The 20,870-nt window shown below is 50.0% G+C and overlaps 1 protein-coding gene and 1 long non-coding RNA gene across 2 annotated transcripts in view; one reads left to right on the top strand and one right to left on the bottom strand.

The window, feature by feature from the left end:
* The window catches only part of PLCB2 (phospholipase C beta 2), a 45,034-nt gene extending 24,185 nt beyond the window's left edge, over positions 1-20,849 (top strand). The window contains exons 14-32 of the mRNA XM_068148122.1: positions 1,124-1,295; positions 2,112-2,209; positions 4,052-4,148; positions 5,152-5,236; positions 5,631-5,755; positions 6,760-6,914; positions 7,928-8,092; positions 8,465-8,564; positions 8,971-9,075; positions 10,062-10,147; positions 10,233-10,329; positions 11,419-11,472; positions 12,476-12,686; positions 12,880-13,048; positions 13,688-13,764; positions 14,776-14,871; positions 15,931-15,988; positions 16,941-17,027; positions 17,598-20,849. Coding sequence (XP_068004223.1) covers positions 1,124-1,295; positions 2,112-2,209; positions 4,052-4,148; positions 5,152-5,236; positions 5,631-5,755; positions 6,760-6,914; positions 7,928-8,092; positions 8,465-8,564; positions 8,971-9,075; positions 10,062-10,147; positions 10,233-10,329; positions 11,419-11,472; positions 12,476-12,686; positions 12,880-13,048; positions 13,688-13,764; positions 14,776-14,871; positions 15,931-15,988; positions 16,941-17,027; positions 17,598-17,870 — 2,310 coding nt within the window. The 3' untranslated portion in view covers positions 17,871-20,849. The remainder of the gene's footprint in view (positions 1-1,123; positions 1,296-2,111; positions 2,210-4,051; positions 4,149-5,151; positions 5,237-5,630; positions 5,756-6,759; positions 6,915-7,927; positions 8,093-8,464; positions 8,565-8,970; positions 9,076-10,061; positions 10,148-10,232; positions 10,330-11,418; positions 11,473-12,475; positions 12,687-12,879; positions 13,049-13,687; positions 13,765-14,775; positions 14,872-15,930; positions 15,989-16,940; positions 17,028-17,597) is intronic.
* On the bottom strand, positions 1,255-2,967 carry LOC137445933 (uncharacterized). Its single transcript, XR_010988531.1, has 3 exons — positions 2,930-2,967; positions 2,424-2,561; positions 1,255-2,170 (listed from the first exon to the last, which is right to left on the bottom strand). It is a non-coding gene; the product is annotated as an uncharacterized lncRNA (long non-coding RNA).
* Positions 20,850-20,870: the final 21 nt, after the last annotated feature.

The following is a 20,870-nucleotide window of genomic DNA, read 5'->3' as shown; positions in this document are numbered from 1 at the left end:
TTTGCAAAGAAACAGAAACAAGGGCTTAGTAGCATTTCAGGCTCTTCCTACCAATGCACCTCAATTCCTGCTTCCAGCCTGGATGATTCTCCCTCCCAGGCATAGATGGGCAGTTCAGGGACATGCAGAGCCCAGTGCCCAGAAGAACTGAGTAAAGCTCCTGGTCTACTTGACCCTAGTCATCAGCTTCCTTCTACATGTATTTTTTGGACACAGGGACACCTTTGGTGACCTCCATGCACGTTGCTACTGCTTCAGCTGTCCTGTGAACAGACATTGATTTACCAACAGCAGGCAGTGCCTCTGCTCTGTGGAGGGGGGGGCTGAGACACCTAGCCAAGCATCTCTTTTGAAGCACTGAGGTCAGAAAAAGAGCTGAGAAGAAGCAGGGAGCAAATCAGCAGTTGCCCACTGCCCAGATCCATGTAATTGTCCAGGCAGTGGGGAGAAACTGAGGCATGTGGGGATGTGGAGAAGCAGCTCAGTGTGTTATCATGGAATTGAATTACAGAATTGTTTGGGTTGGTAATGACCTCTAAGGTCCTTGAGGCCAGCTGTCAACCTAACACCACCATGGCCATTAAGCCAAGTCCCAAAGTGCCATGTCCACACTTTCCTGAACACCAAATTAGCTAAATTATCTGCAGGGGGAGTGTGGGTCTAGCAGCACAGTCTGACTCACATCCTTGTCTTGAGCCACCTACTCTGGGATCTGTTTTTCAAATCTGCTTCAGGCAGAGTGTTTCAGTCTGGCCCCAGCACTAATCCAGAAGTGAGGCTCTGGGATAATGAGAGAAGTAGGTGGAACGTGAAAAGCCAGAGGTGTTGGGGTGCCTTCAGGCCATGTAGATGGATTTCTAGCTGGTGGTGGAAGAGAGGTGACTGGGAACAGCATGGGGTGTGCAGGCAACAGAATGAGAGAGGGCTGGTCTGAAATTAAAGGTGAAATTCTTCACTGGTGCAGAGGTATGTGCCAGAAAATAGAGAACTCTGAGTGTACAGTGAGTGAGAGATGTGTCCATGCACTAGTAAATGGCCAGAGCAAGGGTACTGAGAGGGACAGGGCAGATGAGTGTTGGAATTTCATCTGTGAGGAGAACTCAGTGTGAAGTTTGTGTTGCAGCTGAAGCCAGGAGTTCCTCTGCCAAGCCCTAAGGATCTCCTGGGGAAAATCTTGATTAAGAACAAAAAAAACCAATCTATATCTGGGAAGAGGCAGAACTCATTGAAGAAAGGGAAGAATGTGGAACCAGAAATCATGGAGCAGCCAACCCCCACGGATGCTGAAGACACTGGTATGTCTGAAGGGAGAGTGGGACTAGTCTAGCTAGATGAGCAAGTCTGGTCCACAGGAGACCTTCCACATCACCCAGTACCAGCTTGAGGCAAGGTCATTAATTCAGTTATCTCAAGAAGCAGCATAAGCTTGGAAAAGAATTTAAGTCTTCAGAATATTTTCAAGCACCTCATTCCAAGGCAAAGAGACAATCAGTTTATGTCCTGCCCATCAGTTAGCTCTCTGCCTACTCCAGGGCATCTGGCTCCATGAGTTGGGAACTCAAGGTAGACACCTGCTGTTGGTTTGATGGAAGGGTGGATCACATTTTCCTGCTTGTAGCTCTCTGTTAACCACAAATTCACCATGGCTTAGTTCTTCACTCTGAGGTTTTTGAAAGTTTATAGAAAGTTATAGACCTGTCAGCCCCACTCTCCTCCCTTCCTCCAGTCTCAAGGCTGTCACCCCTTGGGCTGAGGGAAGCTGGGGTAGAACAGTGAATGTTCAATGCCTGTCTTGTTAGGAGGAGATGAAGTCATGAAGAGAAGGTGAGCACCACTGCAGAACACCTTTTGTTGCCAGGAATGTGTGTGACCTCAGTGGGGAAAACAGCCCTGTGACTGTCACTGCTGGAGTGTGGGGGAGGCCTGCAGGAGGAAAGATTTGGTAGTCCAGAATGTGCTGGTTCCTACTTGGATTGGGCTGATGACATGGTGTGATTCTTCCACTCATTGTTCCTGCATGACCCAGCTCTGAGGTTTGCAGAGCTCTCCCTAGCTAGCAATCAGCAGTGCCTTGTCCCAGTGTTCTGCTGATGTGGGCTGTGTGTGCTCAGTTTGGGCAGGTGATGTGGCTGAAGAGGAACCAGAGGAAGAGGATGAACACCTTGGAAACCTGGATGAAGAGGAAATTAAAAAGATGCAGTCAGATGAGGTACTGTCATTGTGGTTTCTGGTCCTTTGCTGGATGTTGTGGGGTTTGGTTTTTTTGTCCTCCAGTTTTCTTTGGGGCCTCAGCATGTTGAATAGAGAAAAGCTCAAAGTGTAAAGAGGAATGAACTGGGCTATGACCAGTTGGGGCTTCCCTTCCCTCCCCTCATGCAACACCCCTTTTCCCAATCTTTCTCTCTGGTCTTTATTAAACTTGCCTTGTAATTCATAAGGAGTGACTCTCACTCTCCAACCTGCCCCTCTTCCTGGAGGCTTCCTGCTCAGAGCTGGTTGATAAGTGAATGCATTTTCCAGATATGCTTTATTGCTTTCTTTCCTCCTTTCCTTCCCTATTTCTGAAAAGAAGCAGTGAGGGGGAAGCAAAGGTCTGTAAGTGAGGCACAAAAGCAGAGGTTTAGTGAATGATGAGAGCAGACTCAAGGGGCCTCCAGGTGAAGATAGTGTCATTAGCATCATATCACCTGGCTAAACAGCTCCTGCTCCACCACCATCATTTTTGCACCCACCCCAGAGCCAGGGGCAAGACCCTCACCAGCCAAGGTACCACACAGAGGAGCTCAGCCCCAGTAAGGAGGCCCAACCAGCACCTGTGGGTGATGTTAGAGTAGCAATCAATCCTCTTCCTAACAACCGGGGGGCCACCAGGCCCCCCGGCCTTTGTTGTCACCACCACCATCACCCAGTGCACACCATGGGCACTCACCAGTGATGAGAGGAGGATCCCTCAGCCCAGATGGGCTCAGCTTGGGGCTTCTGCCTTTCCTGGTGGGGATTAAATAGGGGAGTGGGTGGGGAGGGCCAAGTGGCCACACCTGGGGTGGGAGGAGACTCCAACAGAGCCCAGGTGCTCTGAGATTTGAGGGGGAAAATGGGGCAGGTGAGGAAATTTTTAGAGTGTCAGGTAAGGATAGGACTAGGGGGAATGGGAATAAAAACCTAGAAGTGGGTAGATTGAGATTGGATGTTAGAAAGAAATCCTTCCCCATGAGGGTAGTGAGACACTGGAACAGGTTGCTCAGGAAGGTGGTGGAAGCCTCATCCCTGGAGGGTTTTAAGGCCAGGTTGGATGTGGCTCTGGGCAACCTGATCTGGTGTGAGGCATCCCTGCATGGCAGGGGGGTTGGAACTGGGTGATCCTTGAGGTCCCCTCCACCCCAAACAATTCTATGATTCTATGATGCAAGCACAGAGAATATGGAAGAAGAGTTGTTATTTCTGACTCTGATCTGCTGCATGACTGGGAGATAACTCTCTGCCTCAGGCTGTTTGGAGAGGCTCAGCCTTAGTGTGATAGAAGTTGTTACTGAAACATGAAGTGCTGCTGCTGAAGGCGAAGGGAGGAGGTCAGCATTACCCTGAAAAAAAACACAAACACAAACCCAAACCCACCCCATTTTTCATTTCCTTCTCCTCAGGAAAATGTCCCTGATTTGCCCCAGGCTCTGTGCTTTGCGAGGTTAAAGAGGTCCTGGGTCTCTCCAGAGAAGTATTGGAGTCTCTGGAGACATTCCAAACTCATCTGGATGTGATTCTGCATGATCTTCTTCAGGTGACCCTGCCTTGGCACGGGAGTTGGCCTCAGTGATCTCCAGAGATCTTCCAACCCCTACCAATCTGTGCTTCTGTGATACTTCTCTGGATGCCCCAGTTTTGTTTTTTAAGAAGCCACCTGGGAGCTGCAATCCTGTCTGTGCTGCCCACAGAGGAACCAGGAAACCAAAGGAACTGGTGTGCTCTGGTCAGGGCAGCCATCAGAGTCCTTTATGAAGCCCAAGCATGTTTTGTTTCATCATCCCTCTTCTTTCTGGTCTTGCTTTCTGCTCAGGGCACTGCTGGTTTGGAGGTGACAGCCTATGAGGAGATGTCCAGCCTCGTTAATTACATCCAGCCCATCAAGTTTGACTCCTTTGAAGTCTCTGCCCGTAAGTCCAGCTCATTTTTTTCAGGGTCTCTCATGTGTCCACTCAAACAGGGGAGCAGTGCTCTCAGGTGCTGCTCTTCTCCACCTGCCTTTCACCCATTTTCTGTTGTGTACTCCCCACAACCTGCACAGTGTCACACACATCCCTTCTGCCCTTCTCCCTGTAGTAAGGTATTGGTAAGGAGAAGACAGGGAGATGTCAGATAATGGTCCCAGTTGTACAACTGAGGGTGAGAACAAAAAGCCTACACACTGGGCTTGCTTCGCTGCTTCTGAAGGCAGGGATGAGCCCAGCTTTTCTGAATGCATGTGCCTGGCTTTCCTCTTCTGTGATGATTGGGCAGAGGAACATCTGAGACACTGACCATGCATGTGGTTTGTTTAGGCACATAGGTTCCTCTAAACACTTCCCACATTTGGGTCTAGCTTTGAGTGAGCTGGTTTGATTGATGAAACAAAAAGGAATAAAACATGGGAGTGAAGAAGAGGAAACTTGACAAAATAAAGGACTTGGTGCTAGACTTTGGCTTAGGAATGTGGGTTAGTGGCAATGGCTCAGCAGCAGTGGTGGGATTGTGAGCTCCAGGTGAGCAGCTGAACTTGATCTCAAAGGTGTCCTCCAACCTCAACAGTTCTAGTATTCTGTGAGCTCTAAGACTGAATATTTGGATTCACTTGGAACTAAAGCTCTGGACAGGAACTATTCTCTAAGTGTCACTGAAATTCAGGAGGAGATGGGCAAAATTGTTGCCCTTAAGGGTTTGTGCTCCTGTCCTGCAGGACACAACCGTGGTCTCCCTGGCAAACAAACCACCTTTGATGGACTGTTATTGTCCAATCCCTTCTCCAGGGACCAGGAGAAGATAAATTGCCTTGATAGAAAATGATACCTAGTACAAAGTGGGAGTGAAGAGGCCAAGTGCTCCTTGGGTCCCCTGCTCCCCACATAAACTAGGAGCTGGGGCTGCCTTTCTTCTGAATGCTTCCTTATCTGCTGCCTCTAGAGAAGAACCGGAGCTATGTCATCTCCTCCTTCACCGAGCTGAAGGCTTATGACCTACTAACCAAGTTCCCTGTGCAGTTTGTGGAGTATCCTTTTGGCCACCTTTGTCTTGTGTGGTTGGTTGTATGCCGTAGGAGAGCCTGGGTAAGGCTGGGACATTTCCAACTGGCTTCTGGTTTCAGAACTGATAAACTGATGAAGAGTGCAGGTGCTGGAGACATGGGATCTTCCAGGGTGGCTTTGGGGGCTCCTCAGAGACTCTCAACAGCATGCATCCTGCTGCAAGGCTGCCAGATGCCTGTCCTTAAGTGGAAAGGGTGTGAGAAAGGAGCCTGTTGTTGCCAGGGCCTCTCTTGCTCTTCTCGGGAAGGGTCTGAGCATTTGGTAGCAGAGCTTGAACAATTTCCACACTAGAGTTCATGAGCTGGCCCCAGGCTGCCCAGGAGTGCTCCAGAGTTGTTTCCAATAGCACACCTGCAGATACAACAAGCGCCAGATGAGCCGGATCTACCCCAAAGGCACCCGCATGGACTCCTCCAATTACCTGCCCCAGATGTTCTGGAACGTCGGCTGTCAGATGGTGGCACTCAACTTCCAGACCATGGGTGAGTGCCACACTGGCCTCCAGCTGCTAAGTGGAGGCTGTGCAATCGTGTTCCTTGGCTCTTCCTTCACTGCTGTTTTCCCTGAGCACCTTTGTGTGCCTTCTCCCACAGCACTGTTCTTCTTTGACTCCATCTCCCACGGGCCCAGGCACTTTGCTGGGCCCAGCACAAACCTGGCACATAATGTCTTGCACACTCGTGTCTACACGCACACATGGACCTGCTGTCACCCTGGATACAATCTCTTTCTGTCCTGTAACATAATGTCAGACTAAATAATGTTCACAAATGCTTATGGAGCTCCTCCTTCCCCCAAGTTGCTTCCTCTTCTGTAAGGTGGCAGGCAGAGCCCATCTGGCTGCAGGCCTGGCCTGTCTGTGCTATTATTTCCAGTATTTTGACATGAACAGGGAAGAAAAACCTTCCCTTGCTGCACAATCAGCTTGAGGAGGAAATAAAAGCCTCCAGATGAAGCTGTTCTTTATCTTTCTCTTTCCTCTGAGGAGTGTCTTATGTACAGAGAGTGTAGGAGACAAGCTGTAGAATCAGTGGGAGAAAAAAAAAAGGCAGCAAATTCAAAAGGGAGCGAGAGATTAATTAAGAAGAGGCTATTATGTTGAGGATATCATCTTGAAGACAGGTGCAGAAGCCAGAGACAGTGATCTTAAGAGAACGGGCAGAGGATATGAACCTAGAGGGGGCTCAAAATGAAAGGGGGAAGGAGCAGAGGGGGGCAGGCAGGTATTTACTTCACACCCCAAACCAGCAGGGGCTTCCTAAAGAAGGTTTTAATATAGTTCTAGCCATGGCTTATGGTGCAATCACAAGCCAAGCACTCATCTTACAGCAGCTGCTGTCATATTTTTCCCTGTGGGGTGCTGAGAGGTTTTAATTAGTTTTTGCAGTGGTTTTGTGAGCCTTTGGCTAGCAGGAGCTAAAAGTACAGCACCTTCCAGCTCCCTCAGAGCACACAGGCCACATGATGGGGTGTTCCTCTCTGGCAGATGTCCCCATGCAGCAGAACATGGCTCTCTTTGAGTTCAACGGGCAGTGTGGCTATCTGCTGAAGCACGAGTTCATGAGGCGCCCAGACAAGCAGTTTGACCCCTTCTCTGTGGACCGCATCGACGTGGTGGTGGCCAGCACCCTCTCCATCACGGCAAGTACCACCATGGGGCTGGGCCTCCCCTGGCAGCACCCTCCTGGCACCTTGCCTATGAGTGTGACCAGTGGAACCAGGAAGGTGATTCTCTGACTCTGTTGTGCTCCTGGGAGACCCTACCTGCAGTACTGCATCCAGGTCTGGTGATCCCAACACAAGAAGGACGTGGACCTGCTGGAGTGGGTCTAGAGGAGGCCACAAAGATGATCAGAGGGCTGGAGCATCTCCCCTATGAGGATAGGGTGGGACAATTGGGGCTGCTCAGCCTGGAGAAGAGAAGGCTCTAGGAAGACCTTAGAGAAACCTTTCAGTACCTGAAGGGGGCTACAGGAGAGCTGGGGAGAGATTTTTGACATGGGCTTGTAATGATAGATGAGGGAAAATGGCTTTGAGCTGGAAGAGAGGAGATTTAGAGTGGAGATTAGGAAGAAATTCTTTACAGTCAGGGTGGTGAGACACTGGAACAGGTTGCCCAGGGAGCTTGTGGATGTCCTCTCCCTAGAGGTGTTCAAGGCCAGGTTGGATGAGGCCTTGAGCAACCTGGGCTGGTGGAAGGTGTCCCTGTCCATGGCAGGGAGTTGAAACTTGATTAGCTTGAAGGTCCTCCCAGTCCAAACCCTTCTGTGATTCTATAGCTGGCATCGCTGTCCCCTCTGTTTGGTACCCAGTGGAGCTCTTAGTGGCAAATGAACCCAGAGAGTCCTATGGGAGAGTTGTTACCATGGCAACTCCCAGGCTTTTCACTATTTTAAATTAATCATAATGGCATGAAAATGGAAAATTAGCATCTGGCACACAGGAGCCAAGGCTGTGGTGATGGGGAAGGGAGGAGGGTGGAGAAAGTGCTGAAGTAATAAACCATGGGTGGAGGTAAAAGACAAGCCTGTTGTGGATTGGAAGCTGCAGCAGAAAAGATGTTTTGGGGTGGGAGAAGGACTGTGGGGTGAAGGTATGGGTGGGTTCTTCTGTGCACTTCAGCAGCTGCTAATTCTGTTCCTGCTGGTTCCTAGATACTCTCTGGTCAGTTCCTCTCTGACCGCAGCGTGAAGACTTATGTGGAAGTTGAGCTGTTTGGGTTGCCAAGGGACACAAAACGCAAATACAGAACCAAACTGACCTCCACTGCCAATTCCATTAACCCTGTCTGGAAAGAGGAGGCTTTTGTGTTTGAAAAGGTAATCACATCAGAGAATCCCTAAAGGTCCTGTTAGCTACCAGCCCTGCCTCTGGAGGCTTTGTTGGGAGTTGGCCTCTTCTCCCTAGCATCAGGTGACAGAACAAGAGGGAAAGGCCTGAGATCAGGAAAAACCTCTTTCCTGCAAGAGTGGTCAGGCACTGGAACAGGCTGCCCAGGAAGGTGGTGGAGTGACTGTCCCTGGAGGTGTTCGAGAAACATGTGGCCATGGCACCTGGGGACATGGCTTAATGGCCAGGGTGGTGTTGGGTTGATGGTTGGACTCCATGATCTTAGACATCTCTCCCAACCCAAACAATTCTACAATTCTGTGCTTCTCTGTTGGTGCCTTAACTCTGTTTTTTAACTTTAGATCATGATGCCTGAGTTGGCTTCTCTCAAAATTGTGGCTTGGGAGGAAGGAGGGAAGTTCATTGGCCACCGTGTCATTCCTGTCATTGCAGTGCACTCAGGTAAATGGTGTGGAAATTCCTGCAGCTTTTGAGCCCTGGAGACCTCTTCATTGGAAGGAAGATATGAACAGCTGCATATTTTGCTACTTAATCTCCATTTGTGGATTCCCCCTCCCTGGAGAGATGTTCAAGGCCAGATTGGATGGGGCCTTGAGCATCTTGGTCTAGTGGAAGGTGTCCCTGCCCATGGCAGGGGGGGTGGAACAAGATGATCTTCAAGGTCCCTTCCACCCCAAACCATCCTGTGGTTCTGTGATTTCCATAGGCAGTGAAGCCCTGGAATTCATCCTGTCATAACCTTGGCTTAATTCCCTAATTCATTTCCCACACCCTCTGTAAAGAAAGAATTTGTTTTGCTGTTGGAACACGCAGCCAAGAGGGGACAGCCTCTCTCCTCTGGTTTCAGGCTACCACCACGTCTGCCTGCGCAGCGAGAGCAACATGCCGCTCACCATGCCCTCGCTCTTCGTCTACCTGGAGGTGAAGGACTACGTCCCTGATGCCTGGGCAGGTAGAGTCCATGTGGAGGCAGCTCTGGCTTTGGCCAAACTCTGATCCAGAAGCATTTTTCCAGCCTGGGGGTTGCTTTCCTGCTGCACCCTTAATTCCTTGTCAGAATGGGACTTGAGCACTTGCCAGCATCCTGTCACACCACTGCTTTCCTCAGGAGAGAGTGGATGCTTGCTCTGTAGCTCTGCCTGGTTCCCAGTATGGGTGGAGGCACACACACCTGATGTGCAGTGCAGATGTGGCTAACTCTCTGCTTTGGAATGGGTCAATCTCTTCACAGTTTTTATTCAGAGGCAGGGAGAGGTTTCCTAGAGTAAAGAGGCAATAACTGTCAGGGTTTAAGAACAGGGCTTTAGGAAGCACAGGAGTATTCTTTGCTGCTTGAAGAGAGGAATGGTTTTGCTGGTTCTGAGACAGGGTGTTCTTCCCTTAAAAAGGGGATGGTCACACAGTGAGAGATGAATCAGGAGAGAAGCCCCACTGAAAGTACTGACTTCTAAAGTCCTGAGCAAAGCCACACAGAATGCAACAGCATCAGCCACAGAAGTTTTTGTGAATACTCCTCATGTTTACTCTTTCTTCCTCTCTGTTCCTGCAGAGGAACCTTGTTCAAGAGGAAAATGCTGTGAGATTGAGGGGTTTAACACATACTCCCTCAAAAAGGCTAAGTATTGTACAGCATGGCCTGGACTTGGATCAGGGAGCTGTGCAGGTTGCAAAGGCTGACCCTGGCTTTGGATTTTGGGAGCAGGATGCTCTTCTCAGCTTCACAGAGATGCTCTAAACATCAGGTGTGAGCCAGCACCTCAGAAAGGGCCTGAGGTGAAGATGGTTCCCCTCTGATTGTTCTGTCAGGGAGAAGCTTGTGACAAGTAGAGAACACAAAATATCCCTGTCCTAGGCCAGAAAGGAGAGCAAAAGGCAAGGGAGGGCAGAGTGCAGTGGGTTGGGTGACAACCTGAGCAAAGGCCTTCTCTTTCTTTGTAGATCTGACTATTGCTCTCTCCAACCCCATCAAGTTCTTCAGTCTGCAAGACAAGAGATCAGTTAAGCTGAAGGATGGCTCAGTGGAGGTGAGTTTGTCATGCTCTGTTGTCTCTACAGCATGTTGAGTGGCTTCAGTCTGAAATAACGGAGCTTTGATGATCTTTGCTTTAGAGGCCTGGCACACACAGGAACCTCCCATCTGCTGAAGCTAACGGGATGCCAGACTCCAGCTGGAAACTGGGGATTCCTCTTCCCAATGGGCCTGCAGGTAAAGCTGTGGGTGGTGTGGGCTGAACTAGAAGGGAAGATCTGCCCTCTCAAAGGTGGGAAGAAACAGTCCTCTGTGTTGACTGCAAGATTAAATAGGGAGCTATTAAAATAACAGGCAAAATAACCAGTCACATGAACTAGGAAGAAGTTATGGTTTTATAGAATCATAGAACTAGGAAGAAGTTATGGGTTCATAGAATCATAAAACTCTTCCAGCCATAGAAGGTTGGAAGAGGTCTTTGAGAGCATCAAGTCCAACCACTCACCTGGAGCTCAATCCCATCACTGCTGCTAAGCCACTAGCACTAAACCACATCCCTCAGCACCATGTATGATAGCCAGCAAAACACAAAGCCAACATTGACTGCTAGGGTTAAAGAAGCCCTAGCAGAGAAAGTTTGCCCTGAAAATACATTTGTTCCTTTCATACTGGCACCTTCTTGACCTTACAAGATAGACAACACGTGTTAAAAGTGTAGTATTGTTGGAAGTGCCAGAAGGTTGTTCATAGATTCATGGAAGAAAACTTGAAGACCATCCAGTTCCAACCCCAGTGCCATGGGCAGGGACACCTTCCACTACACCAGCTTGCTCAGGGCTCCATCCAGCCTGGCCTTGAACACCTCTGGGGAGGGGGCATCCACAACCTCTTTCATGTTCTTCAAACATGCTTCCAACATCAGCTAATTGAGAGTAATTTTAGGCCAGGTTAGTCAGATGATCTCATTCTCTTCTGGTGTGTTTTATAGTAATCAACAGCTAGTCAGCATTCTTTCCTAATTACCTGTGTCAACCTGATTACTGCCCTTGCAACTATGTTGGTATCCAAACAAGCAGTTTCTCGAATTTCAGACCAGAACATCCTTCTCACCTAATCAAAACTAGTTTCCATGTGCCTTTTTCCCCCCTGTTCCCTTTCTCCTGTGCCTGTTAAGCTCCCAAGCACTTGGGCATCTCAGCAGCTTAATGAATTCCTTTGTGTTCACACTTTTATGTGGCCCATATTGCTGGTGAGCTCTCCACTGTCTGTTTTCAACCCAAAGACCCAAGGCAGAACGTGAACAGGAACCTTTTTGTGTGATTTCAGGAGCAGCAGCATTTGCCAAGGATGAAAACATGAGAGGAGTGACACAGATAGCAGGTAATACCTTGTGGGCTGAACCCCTTCCAGGCATTTTATGTTCCCTCTCTGCCCAGTTTCTGACTGGGATAGAGGTGAATTTAAAAAGCACTGGTCCAGCCCTGCCTGTTGTAGCCAGCACTAAAGACAAACTACATGGAACTTCATGCTTGGGCACTCCATTTCTCTGCCTGTGGCACCATCAACCCATTTTGACCACCTCACCACACAGTGGTGAGCTCACAGCAGGTCAGGAGGAGAGGATAGGCTTGGGGCTGCTATGGTCAACACCTTACACAAGCTGGGCTGCCATCACCTGCACAGACAGGTCAGAAGGTCTTTGGATTGCCCCAGCTTTAGCTCTGCAGCAACTCAATTTTAGAGCAGGGTGGGAGGCTGAGGCTGTCACATGAGTTCTGCTCTGGCCAGATTTGAAATCTAGTGAAATGCAGAATGGGCAAGTGTCAAGTCCTGCATCTGGGGAAGAACAGCCCCATGGATCAGCACAGGCTGGGGGCTGGTCCGATGGAGAGCAGCTCTGAGGAAAAGGACCTGGGAGTCCAAAGGCAGCAAGGCTTGCTGTAGAATCATAGAACCACAGAACTGTTGAGGTTGGAAGTGACCTTTGAGCTCAAGTTCAACCACTCACGTGGGGCTCACAATCCCCCCAATACTGCTAAGCCTCCTCCACTGAATCACATCCCTCAGCACCACATCCACACAGCTTTCAAACCCCACCAGGGATGGTGACTCCACCAGCTCCCTGGGCAGGCTGTTGCAAGCCTGAGAACCCTTGCTGGGAAGAATTTTTTTTCTTAGTATCTAACCTGACCCTTCCTTGGTGCAACTTGGGGCTGCGACTTCTGGCCATGCCCACACCACCTGTCCAGCAGATGCAGTGCTGAGAAGATGACGAAGCAGAATGAGGGCAGCGCTGCAAGCCTCTGTCTAACCCCAAAAGGCATCAGAGCAGGTTGAGAAATGCTGGGTGGGAGAAAACAGGCTCTTTAATTTTGTATTTTAGAGCCTCAGACAGCCAGCCTGGCAGAGTTGCAGCAGATGAAGCACTTTCTGAAGCTGCTGAAGAGGCAGGAGAAGGAACTGAGGGAACTGGAAAGGAAAGGAAGTAAACGAAGGGAGGAGCTGCTGCAGAAATATTCTGTGCTCTTTTTGGAGGCTCTCTGCTCTCAAGGCAAAAAAAGGATGACGCACTCTAGGAAAACCCAGAAGAAGAGGTAAGGCCTGCAGGTCAGCTGCACAAACCAATACAGAGGGCTCCCCAAGATAAACGTGGGCTCCCCTCCTCTGAGTGGGCATCCACACCTCCCTGGGTTTATAGTGTTGGATGTGCCCACTGAGGGTGGGTAGGAAGGTGAGGATTGTGTCAGCCTCTCTAGAAGCAGCACATCTGCTGTATCTGTTCTGCAGGAGTTTGACAACAGGTGATGTTGGTACCTGTGCACATCCTGTAGACATGGCAGAAAGCATTGACAGCCAAGTGCTGGAACTGAGGGAGAGGCTGGAGATGGAGCTGATCCACTTTGGGGAGGAACACCACGATGGGATTCGACGAAAGAAAGAGCAGCATGCCACAGAGGTAAGGACTGCGAGGCCTGTGAAGCTGGGGAAGGGTCTGGAGAACAGGTCTGGTGGGGAGCAGCTGAGGGGCCTGGGGCTGTTCAGTCTGGAGAAGAAGAGGTTGAGTGGAGACCTTCTGTCTCTCTACAACTCCCTGAAAGGAAGTCAGTCTCTTCTGACATGTAGCAAGTGACAGGACAAGAGGAAATGGCCTCAAGTTGTGCAAAGGGAGGTTCAGGTTGAACATTAGGTACAATTTCTTCTCAGGCACTGGAACACGTTGCCCAGGGAGCTGGTGGTGTCACCATCCCTGGAGGCGTTTAAAGGACACATGGATGTGGTGCTGAGGGACTTGGTTTGGTGGCAGTGGCTCAGCAGCAGTGGTGGGATTCTGAGCTCCAGGCAAGTGGTTGGCCTTGATGATCTCAAAGGTCTCTTCCAACCTCAACAGCTCTGTGATTCTATGAATGTGCTGCCTGCTGCACACAGAGACTGGAAGCTGACAATAAAGGTGGAGGTGTGTGAGGGGTCCAAGTGGTTTGGAGCCTTGAGGGAGCCAGTCCACTAACTGGAATTCAGTGCAGGCAGGGATAAAGCTGAATCTGATGGCATGCTGGGTCTCACCTTGGTTTTGATGTTGTTTTCATCCCTTGAACAGCAAGTCAGCAGGATAACAGAGCTGGCCAGAGAGAGGCAAGCAGCTGAGCTGAAGGCACTGAAGGAGTCATCTGAAAGGTAAACTTAATGCTGGAGTCACAAAGAGGTAATGGATAGCTCTTCTCTGGGGCAGCAGCTTCTGCTAGATGTCAAAGCACTGTCCTGCAGACAGTGAGTGAATGTCCCTGGAGGTGTTTAAAAGCCATGTAGATGGGGTGACTCTTTGGTGAGGAATGGAGGCTCAGCAGTGTGACACAGGGTCTTACACAGCGGCAGTGGTGGCAGCATAGCTCTTGTGCTGTCCAGAACAGTGTTCCTGCCATGAGGCCCCAAAGAGGGGGTTAACATTCAGGCTGCAGTAAGTAGCCTTGGCTAGTTCATTTGGGTAGGGAATAAGATTGGTGGTCCCTGGCTGCCATCTCTATCTGCTCTAGTCAGTCCATCACACCTACTCCCTTCCAGGGACAGATCAGCTTACTCTTCTGAATGAATTGACCATCTTGGCTCCAGTACTTAAATCAACTGGCAGAATCAATTCCCTGATTCCTACTCAGGCAATTCTCCATTTGTTCTTGCAATAACATTGTCCTGCAGCTAAATTCCTCACCCATTCCTTCCCCCCATTAAATCCTCTCTCAGCCTTTAGGTGTTAAGTCAGGCAAAACTTGGTCCATTAGGAGAGATTCTCTGTTTCAGCAGGTTCAGCTTATACAGGCAGGACTGAGAGAGACAGGTGGGGTAGCTGGGAACTGGTTCACATCTACAGCAGCCAGAAAGATTCATGGATCTTGCTGGAGGGTAGGAAGGCTCTGCAGAGGGATCTGGCCAGGCTGGATTGATGGCTGAGGTCAGTGGGATGAGGTTCAACAAAGCCAAGTGCTGGGTCCTGCACTTGGGTCACAACCATCCCATGATGGCTCCAGACTGGGAGCAGAGCAGCTGGAAACTGCCCAGGGCAAGCTGGGCTTTCTGCTGGACAGTCACTCAAACGTTGCTTCTCTGGCCAGCAGAGCTCCCTGCAGGGAGCTGTGTTGGTGTGTGGACTTTGTGAGCAGTCCTGTTCCTCACAACACTCTCTTCTCTTCACAGCAACATTAAAGACATTAAGAAGAAGATGGAGGCAAAGAGAGTGGAGCGAATCCAGACCATGATGAGGAACACGAGTGACAAAGCTGCTCAGGAGAGGTACTGGGGAAGATGTCACTGGGCTCTGCACATGCAGAATGCCTGCTGTCCTGCTCCAGGCAGGTCTGTCACCAGCACAGAGCTTGTAGAGCAGCCAGACAGGCAGTGTGGGGATGAGGGAAGCTGTGCTGGCCTCCCTCCTGGCTTGGCAGTTTTTCTCCAGTGCACAGGCACAGACAGTGAGGCCAAACATCTGCTCCTGAGCTGCAGCAAGAACATTGCCCTGCAGCCTGCTGAGACTGGCTTCTGGAGCTTTCTCCATGGGCTTCATATTTTGTGTGTAAGGCAGTCAGTGAGGCTGGTTCCACTGGCTGGACTTCTGACAAGCCAGAGAGCAGCAGTGCCTTGGAAATATCCCCTGCCCTGCCACGGGGAGGAGAAGCTCAAGTGGGAATGGAGAAGCTATATGCTGAAGGGTACCTTAGGGCTCACCTTCCACTCACTTCAGGTGAACCCCAGGAGCTCTTCCTAGTACTGCCTACCCTCATGCCTTGGTGGGTATTTAGCCCCTACTAGACTCAAAGGTGGGCTATCCCCAGCCCCTCTACAATCTCTGTGATGAGTTGCAGCAGTTCTCAGTCAGAGGTGTGCTCAGGCAGATGCAGGCTGCAGCCTTCTTTCTTCCTCCTTGTTACAAAGGTTAACACTGTGCCTGAGCCTGGGTGTTCAAGCACCCTGTAGCTCAGGGTCAGTGTTGTTCTCAGTCAGAAAACCCAAACCATGAATCAGTTTTAACAGCCTCAGGTGTTCAAGGGTACTGGGCAGAGGACACTGCCTTGTTTGCTTCTGGCTCAGAGCAAGGTCCTTTTGCTGTTAAGCTGAAAAACCCCAGAACTTTGGATCCAATGCTGTGGCTGTTGTCTCAGTCAGAAATGAATGGTATTTTATTTGCCTTTCCTAAAATTACAGCAGCCTCTCAGAGTGGGAGGACACTGAGAAGACACCACACCTGTCTGTGTGGGCAGGAGAGTCCTGCCTTCCTGCACAGCACTGAGAAATGAGGTTATATAAAGGGAGCAGATGGATGAGAGGCTTTTTATACATTTCCTTTCTTTAAAGGTTGAAGAAAGAAATTAATAACTCTCACATCCAGGAAGTGGTGCAAACAATCAAGCTGGTAAGTTCTTCTCTCAGTCTGCCACAGAACCTCCATCTTCTGCAAGGTGTGAGCACAGCTCACAGACAGAGTGAGCTCTCTGAGGCATTTAAATCCCATCCAGGGCTCCGAGTGTGGAATTCAGGCAGCCAAGGTGTGGCTGATGGCAGCTGCTACCTCTTCTAAAACACTGCAGGTCCCCAAGGTTTGGGAGAGCCCTCCCACCTGGTCAGAGGCAGCACAGACAGAGCTGTCTGGGATGTTTTGCATTTCTAATTCCAGGATTTTCTGGAGCACAACTAATGACCTCACATCTGTTTAGTAATGTGCAAAACTGTTTTAGCCTGGAGAAGAGGCTGAGGGGAGACCTCATTGCTCCCTGCAACGAGGGTACCAGGTTGGGGGATGGTCTCTTCTCCCTAGTATCAAGTGATAGAATGAGAGGAAATGGCCTGAAACTGTGCCAGCAGAGGTTTAGGATGGAGATTAGGAACTATTTATTTCCTGCAAGAGTGGCAGGCATTGGCACAGGCTGCCCAGGGAGATGGTGGAGTCACCCACCCTGGAGGTGCTCAAGAACTGTGTGGCCATGGCGCTTTGGGACGTGGTTTAATGGCCATGGTGGAGTTGGGTTGATAGCTGAACTGGATGGATGATCTTAGAGGGCTTTTCCAACCCAACCAATTCTATGATAAAAGTGCAGAAGGAGAGGAGACCTTGATGATCTCATCTTTGTTCTGCAGAGACCCTGTCCCCATATGTGTGTCCCCAAACACTCCTGCTGCCCTGGAGTTCAGGGGCTGGAGTTCTACACAGATAACTCAGGGCCAGCAGAAGCTGTTCAGAAACGGAAGTGAGAGGACAGTGTGGTGTGTGCCCTACAGCCCTGTGTCCTCCTGTTACAAGCTGGGGATGGCTATAGCACTTGCTTTTTGCTAAAAAATTAGTTTCTTTTAATTTGTTCTTTTTAAAGGTGACAGAAAAGACAGCCAGGTACCAACAGAAACTGGAGGAGAAGCAGGCAGATAATCTGAGAGCAATCAAGGACAAGGAAAGTCAGGTAAGGGCAGAGCTGAAGCTGAGGGTCAGTGGTGTTAGCAGTCATCAAACCCAAGCCACTGCAGGGGCTCAACCTTCACTGGGCATTCCTTGATGAATGCCACACAGCCTCCACACAGGCTTCAGACACCTACTCCTCAGTACACTGGGAAGATGAATGACTTAGAAGGTGGTTCTGCAGGAGCCTACACAGCTCTGAGAGGTGCTGCACTCCTACGCTCCCTGAGGCAGCACGAGCATTCATCTAACCATACAAACCCCCTAAATTTAAAGTGTGATGGAAATGCATCATCAGAGGAGAGGAGTCTCATCCCTGAGCTCCTTCAGACTCACAGAAGACATTCATGCTCTCTCAAGGTTGCTGTGCAGACAATATGCCAGCAGCCTGTGGTAAGTCAATGATCCTTCTGAAGGCTGCAGACAACTCATTCAACGTATGGCTGAGACCAAAGTCACCAAGAGCTAACACCTCACTATATTGGTCTCTCTCAGGGCAGATGCTTTACCATCCTCAGCCTGACACCTGTTTGGCTTCAGTGTCTGGAGAATGATCTGAGCTTTCTTTTTGCAGCTCCAGCAGGAGGCACTGGCTGAGTATGAGGAGAAGCTGAAAAGCCTGAGTACAGAGGTGCAGGAGATGGTGAAGAGCTACGCAAAAGCAGGATTTCCTGGAGTGCCACAGACTCAGCAGGAAGCAGTTCAGAGCCTTCCTGAAGGAGAACAAGGCTCTGCAGAACAACAGGAAGAAAAGCCCCCAGCAGCAGAGGTGTCCAGGCTCAGAGCAGCCATGGCTGAGCCCCCAGGAGCTGAACCAGATGGCGAGATTGAAGCAACCATTTTGTGAGAGGCACTTCCCTTACTGTTCCACTTCAGAAAGGTTTATGGAGCTGGGTAGTGAAGACCAGCCTGACAAACTACTGCTGTCCCTTTCCACTCCAGGGAATTCCTGAAATCCTTCAGGAATTTACTGCTCTATGATCCTAGGTATTGGCACCCAGAGATCTGCCCCTCACTCATTTTGTCTTCCTCAGCCTTAGCACTGAGGGGGTTAAGCAGCACAGAAGGACCTGTGGCTGGAGACAAGTGAGTTCTTGGCATCCACAGCAGCAGCTGCATTAACAATTCAGTCTGGCTTCAGACTCCAGGTTTTAGAGTAAGTTCCCTCAGCATCTACTACATGCAGCTCTTCACATCAGCGTGGTCTCAGAGCTAGATCCCTTTGAAGGAAATTTAACCGGGAGACATTCTCCAGTAACCACCTCATGTGCTCCTACCAGTTGAGGGCTAGCCCAGAATAAAGCCTCCTGAGATACATCCCAGTGTGGGTGGCCAAACTGTCCTCAAAAGCACCATTCCTTCTGGAAGCATTCCCTCTCATGTAGAGCCAGCCTCAGGTTAGAGGACAGGTCAGCTGGGCAGAACCTTGGACCAGCTGGTGGCAACAGACAGCTTCCATGCACAGCCAGGGCTGGCTTTGTGACTGGTCACACTCCCCAGGCAGATGAGGACAGCTTTCAGCACCCTGCTGTCTGCATACCATGACCCAGCATTTCCTTCTGTGGAAATGGGCATTGCCAGCACTGGGGCTGCCTTCATTTTCTGGCCTGGCCTCTTCTTGTCTGTTCTGTCCTGCCCTTTCCTGTCCTGTGATTCTTTCTCTTGATTTTCCCTTTGCCTCTCACAAGCCTCCAGGCAGGTTCTCAGATCTGAGTCCATATCTCCTGAAGACCCTGAGCAGGCTCCTTGGGCAATTCTAAGGCATATTGTGGAGAGTCAAAGAGGCTCAGCATTTGTTCTAGCCCCCACAAAAACACTTGCAGAGTTCTCCTCTGCAGAAATTGGATATTTTTAGGGCTTCACTGAATTTTTTTCTTATGGAGCTAAATTAGTTCCATGTTCTGGGCTTAGGGTAACTACAGTTAGCAACCTAAATGATTTTGTTGCTCAAATAAAGAGCCAGCTACAGTACCCCTAAGGTTCCCTTACACAGACGGCTCAGTCATGGTGGTCTTGGGCTGATGGTCAGGCTCAGTGATCTTAGAGGACTTTTGCAACCAAAACGATTCTGTGGTGTTATAAAACACTTTGAACTGCCCACCCAAGTGCAGAAAATTCTCAGGAGCTCCTTCCCGTGCTGCCATCCCAGCTGGTGACAACATGGGGCTCAGCAGTGACCTGCAGAACTTGTTCCCTGCTACTGGGAGATCCAAACTCCTCAGCTCTCTATGCTCTTTGCTCTCTTCCCATTTCTCCCTGCAGCCTGGGCACCTGTAGCTAACAGCAGTTCCCCTTCGGGGACAGAACTGAGAAATCTGCTTCCAAGGTCCAACTTGGAAAAGTTGCCCAGCTGTAGGATTTCAAAGGCCAAGTAGCCTTCAGCCTCCTGCAGCCCTGAGAGGTGCACACTGCTCTGTCTTCACTGGCACAAACCCTCCCAGCAGAGCACAGCTGGAGAGACAGATTCCCAAAATGCTGGTCATGGCTTGCAGCAGCAAAGGGATAGGTTCCCCTTAACCACCTTCCCATCTCCCCAGACCTCAAACACTGTGGTCACAGAACTTGCACCTACTTTCCCTCACCTGTTTGGTGACCTTGTGACTCAACAGCTTTGGCACGGCAAGTTCTCAGCTCTTCCAGCAGGATGAACTGGAACCACATTGTCCAATTCTTTTCCTAGCACCATGTAGGACAGATTCTGCTCATGGATGCTAAAAAAAGGCAGGAAACAGCAAGAATTCAGCTCAGCCACATCCCAGCCTTCCTCACACCATGTCCTGAAATAATCTTAGCCCAGGAATTAAGGTTTGGCCTCCCAAAGTCTGTGTGCAGCAGGTCACAGGGACCCTAAAAGAGAGTCACTCCTCTTCAGCCACCCATCTGTAACCAGCAAACATCATCAATAGAGGGGGAAGGAGATCCACTTGGGGAACCCAAAGGAAATGGGAACTATCTGTCCTAGAGATAGAACAAATCTTCCAATTTCTCAAGGCAACAACAAAAGCCAAACCAACAACCACCAAAATCCCTACCTAAACACTGCTGGGAAAAAAAGGGGTGATGGAACCCCCAGCCTCACCTTGCAGTTGAGCAGATCTGGGACTGCATCAAGTCCTGGCACCAGCAGCCTGGAGAACCTTGTGCTGGTGAAACCTTCAGTGTATTGATGTGACTGGTCCTTTCACTGCTGCCTTACAGAGCTGCAGAGGGTGGGGTGGCTTTGAACCAGCCACAGAGGAGAAACAGATGAGACCATGGTCTGAGAAGGACCTTGTTCCATCCTCTTGTTATTAAAATCTTGGCCTTAATTTGAGACAGTAGCAGGGAAGTGTGCTCCTGGCTGGAGCCACAGGCTCTCTTCTCTCCTCAAGGTGTTCAGTGCCACGCTGCAGCATAATCTCTGTCATAAAGCCCCCTGTTTGCCCCTCAAATTGTTCCTCAGGTTTGTCTTTCCTGGAGCAGGGAGCTCAGTGGCAACAAACCTGCAGCCTGAGAACAGTTCCACCTGGACACTGCGTAAGAATCATGTCCCAAAGTGCTGCTATCAGCCACCAACCAGCTCACCTGGGGCTGGGACAGGATCTTCCCAGCCTGCTCTGGCATCAAGAGCAGCCCACATCCCACCCCATGGTGGTAACTTCATACTGGAATTGTACATTTCTGAGTTATTTATTGTCTACAGAAATAAAACCTTGCATTTCTTAAAACATGGTGAATGGAAACAAGGCCCAGGTGTTGCTCAGTGCACACACAGGTTCATAGGCATCAGGTACCCCAAACTGTCTGCCATCTGTCCCCCACAGGTCTCAGATGCAACTTCTCCAGCCATTAAATCTGCAGTGAGGGG

The sequence above is a fragment of the Melanerpes formicivorus genome, unplaced genomic scaffold (genome assembly GCF_026170545.1).
Source record: "Melanerpes formicivorus ecotype bairdi unplaced genomic scaffold, bMelFor1.0.p_v2 SCAF_16, whole genome shotgun sequence".
Lineage (NCBI taxonomy): Eukaryota > Metazoa > Chordata > Aves > Piciformes > Picidae > Melanerpes > Melanerpes formicivorus.
Note: the sequence above shows the minus strand (reverse complement) of the source record. Positions and strands in the feature narration are given on the sequence as shown.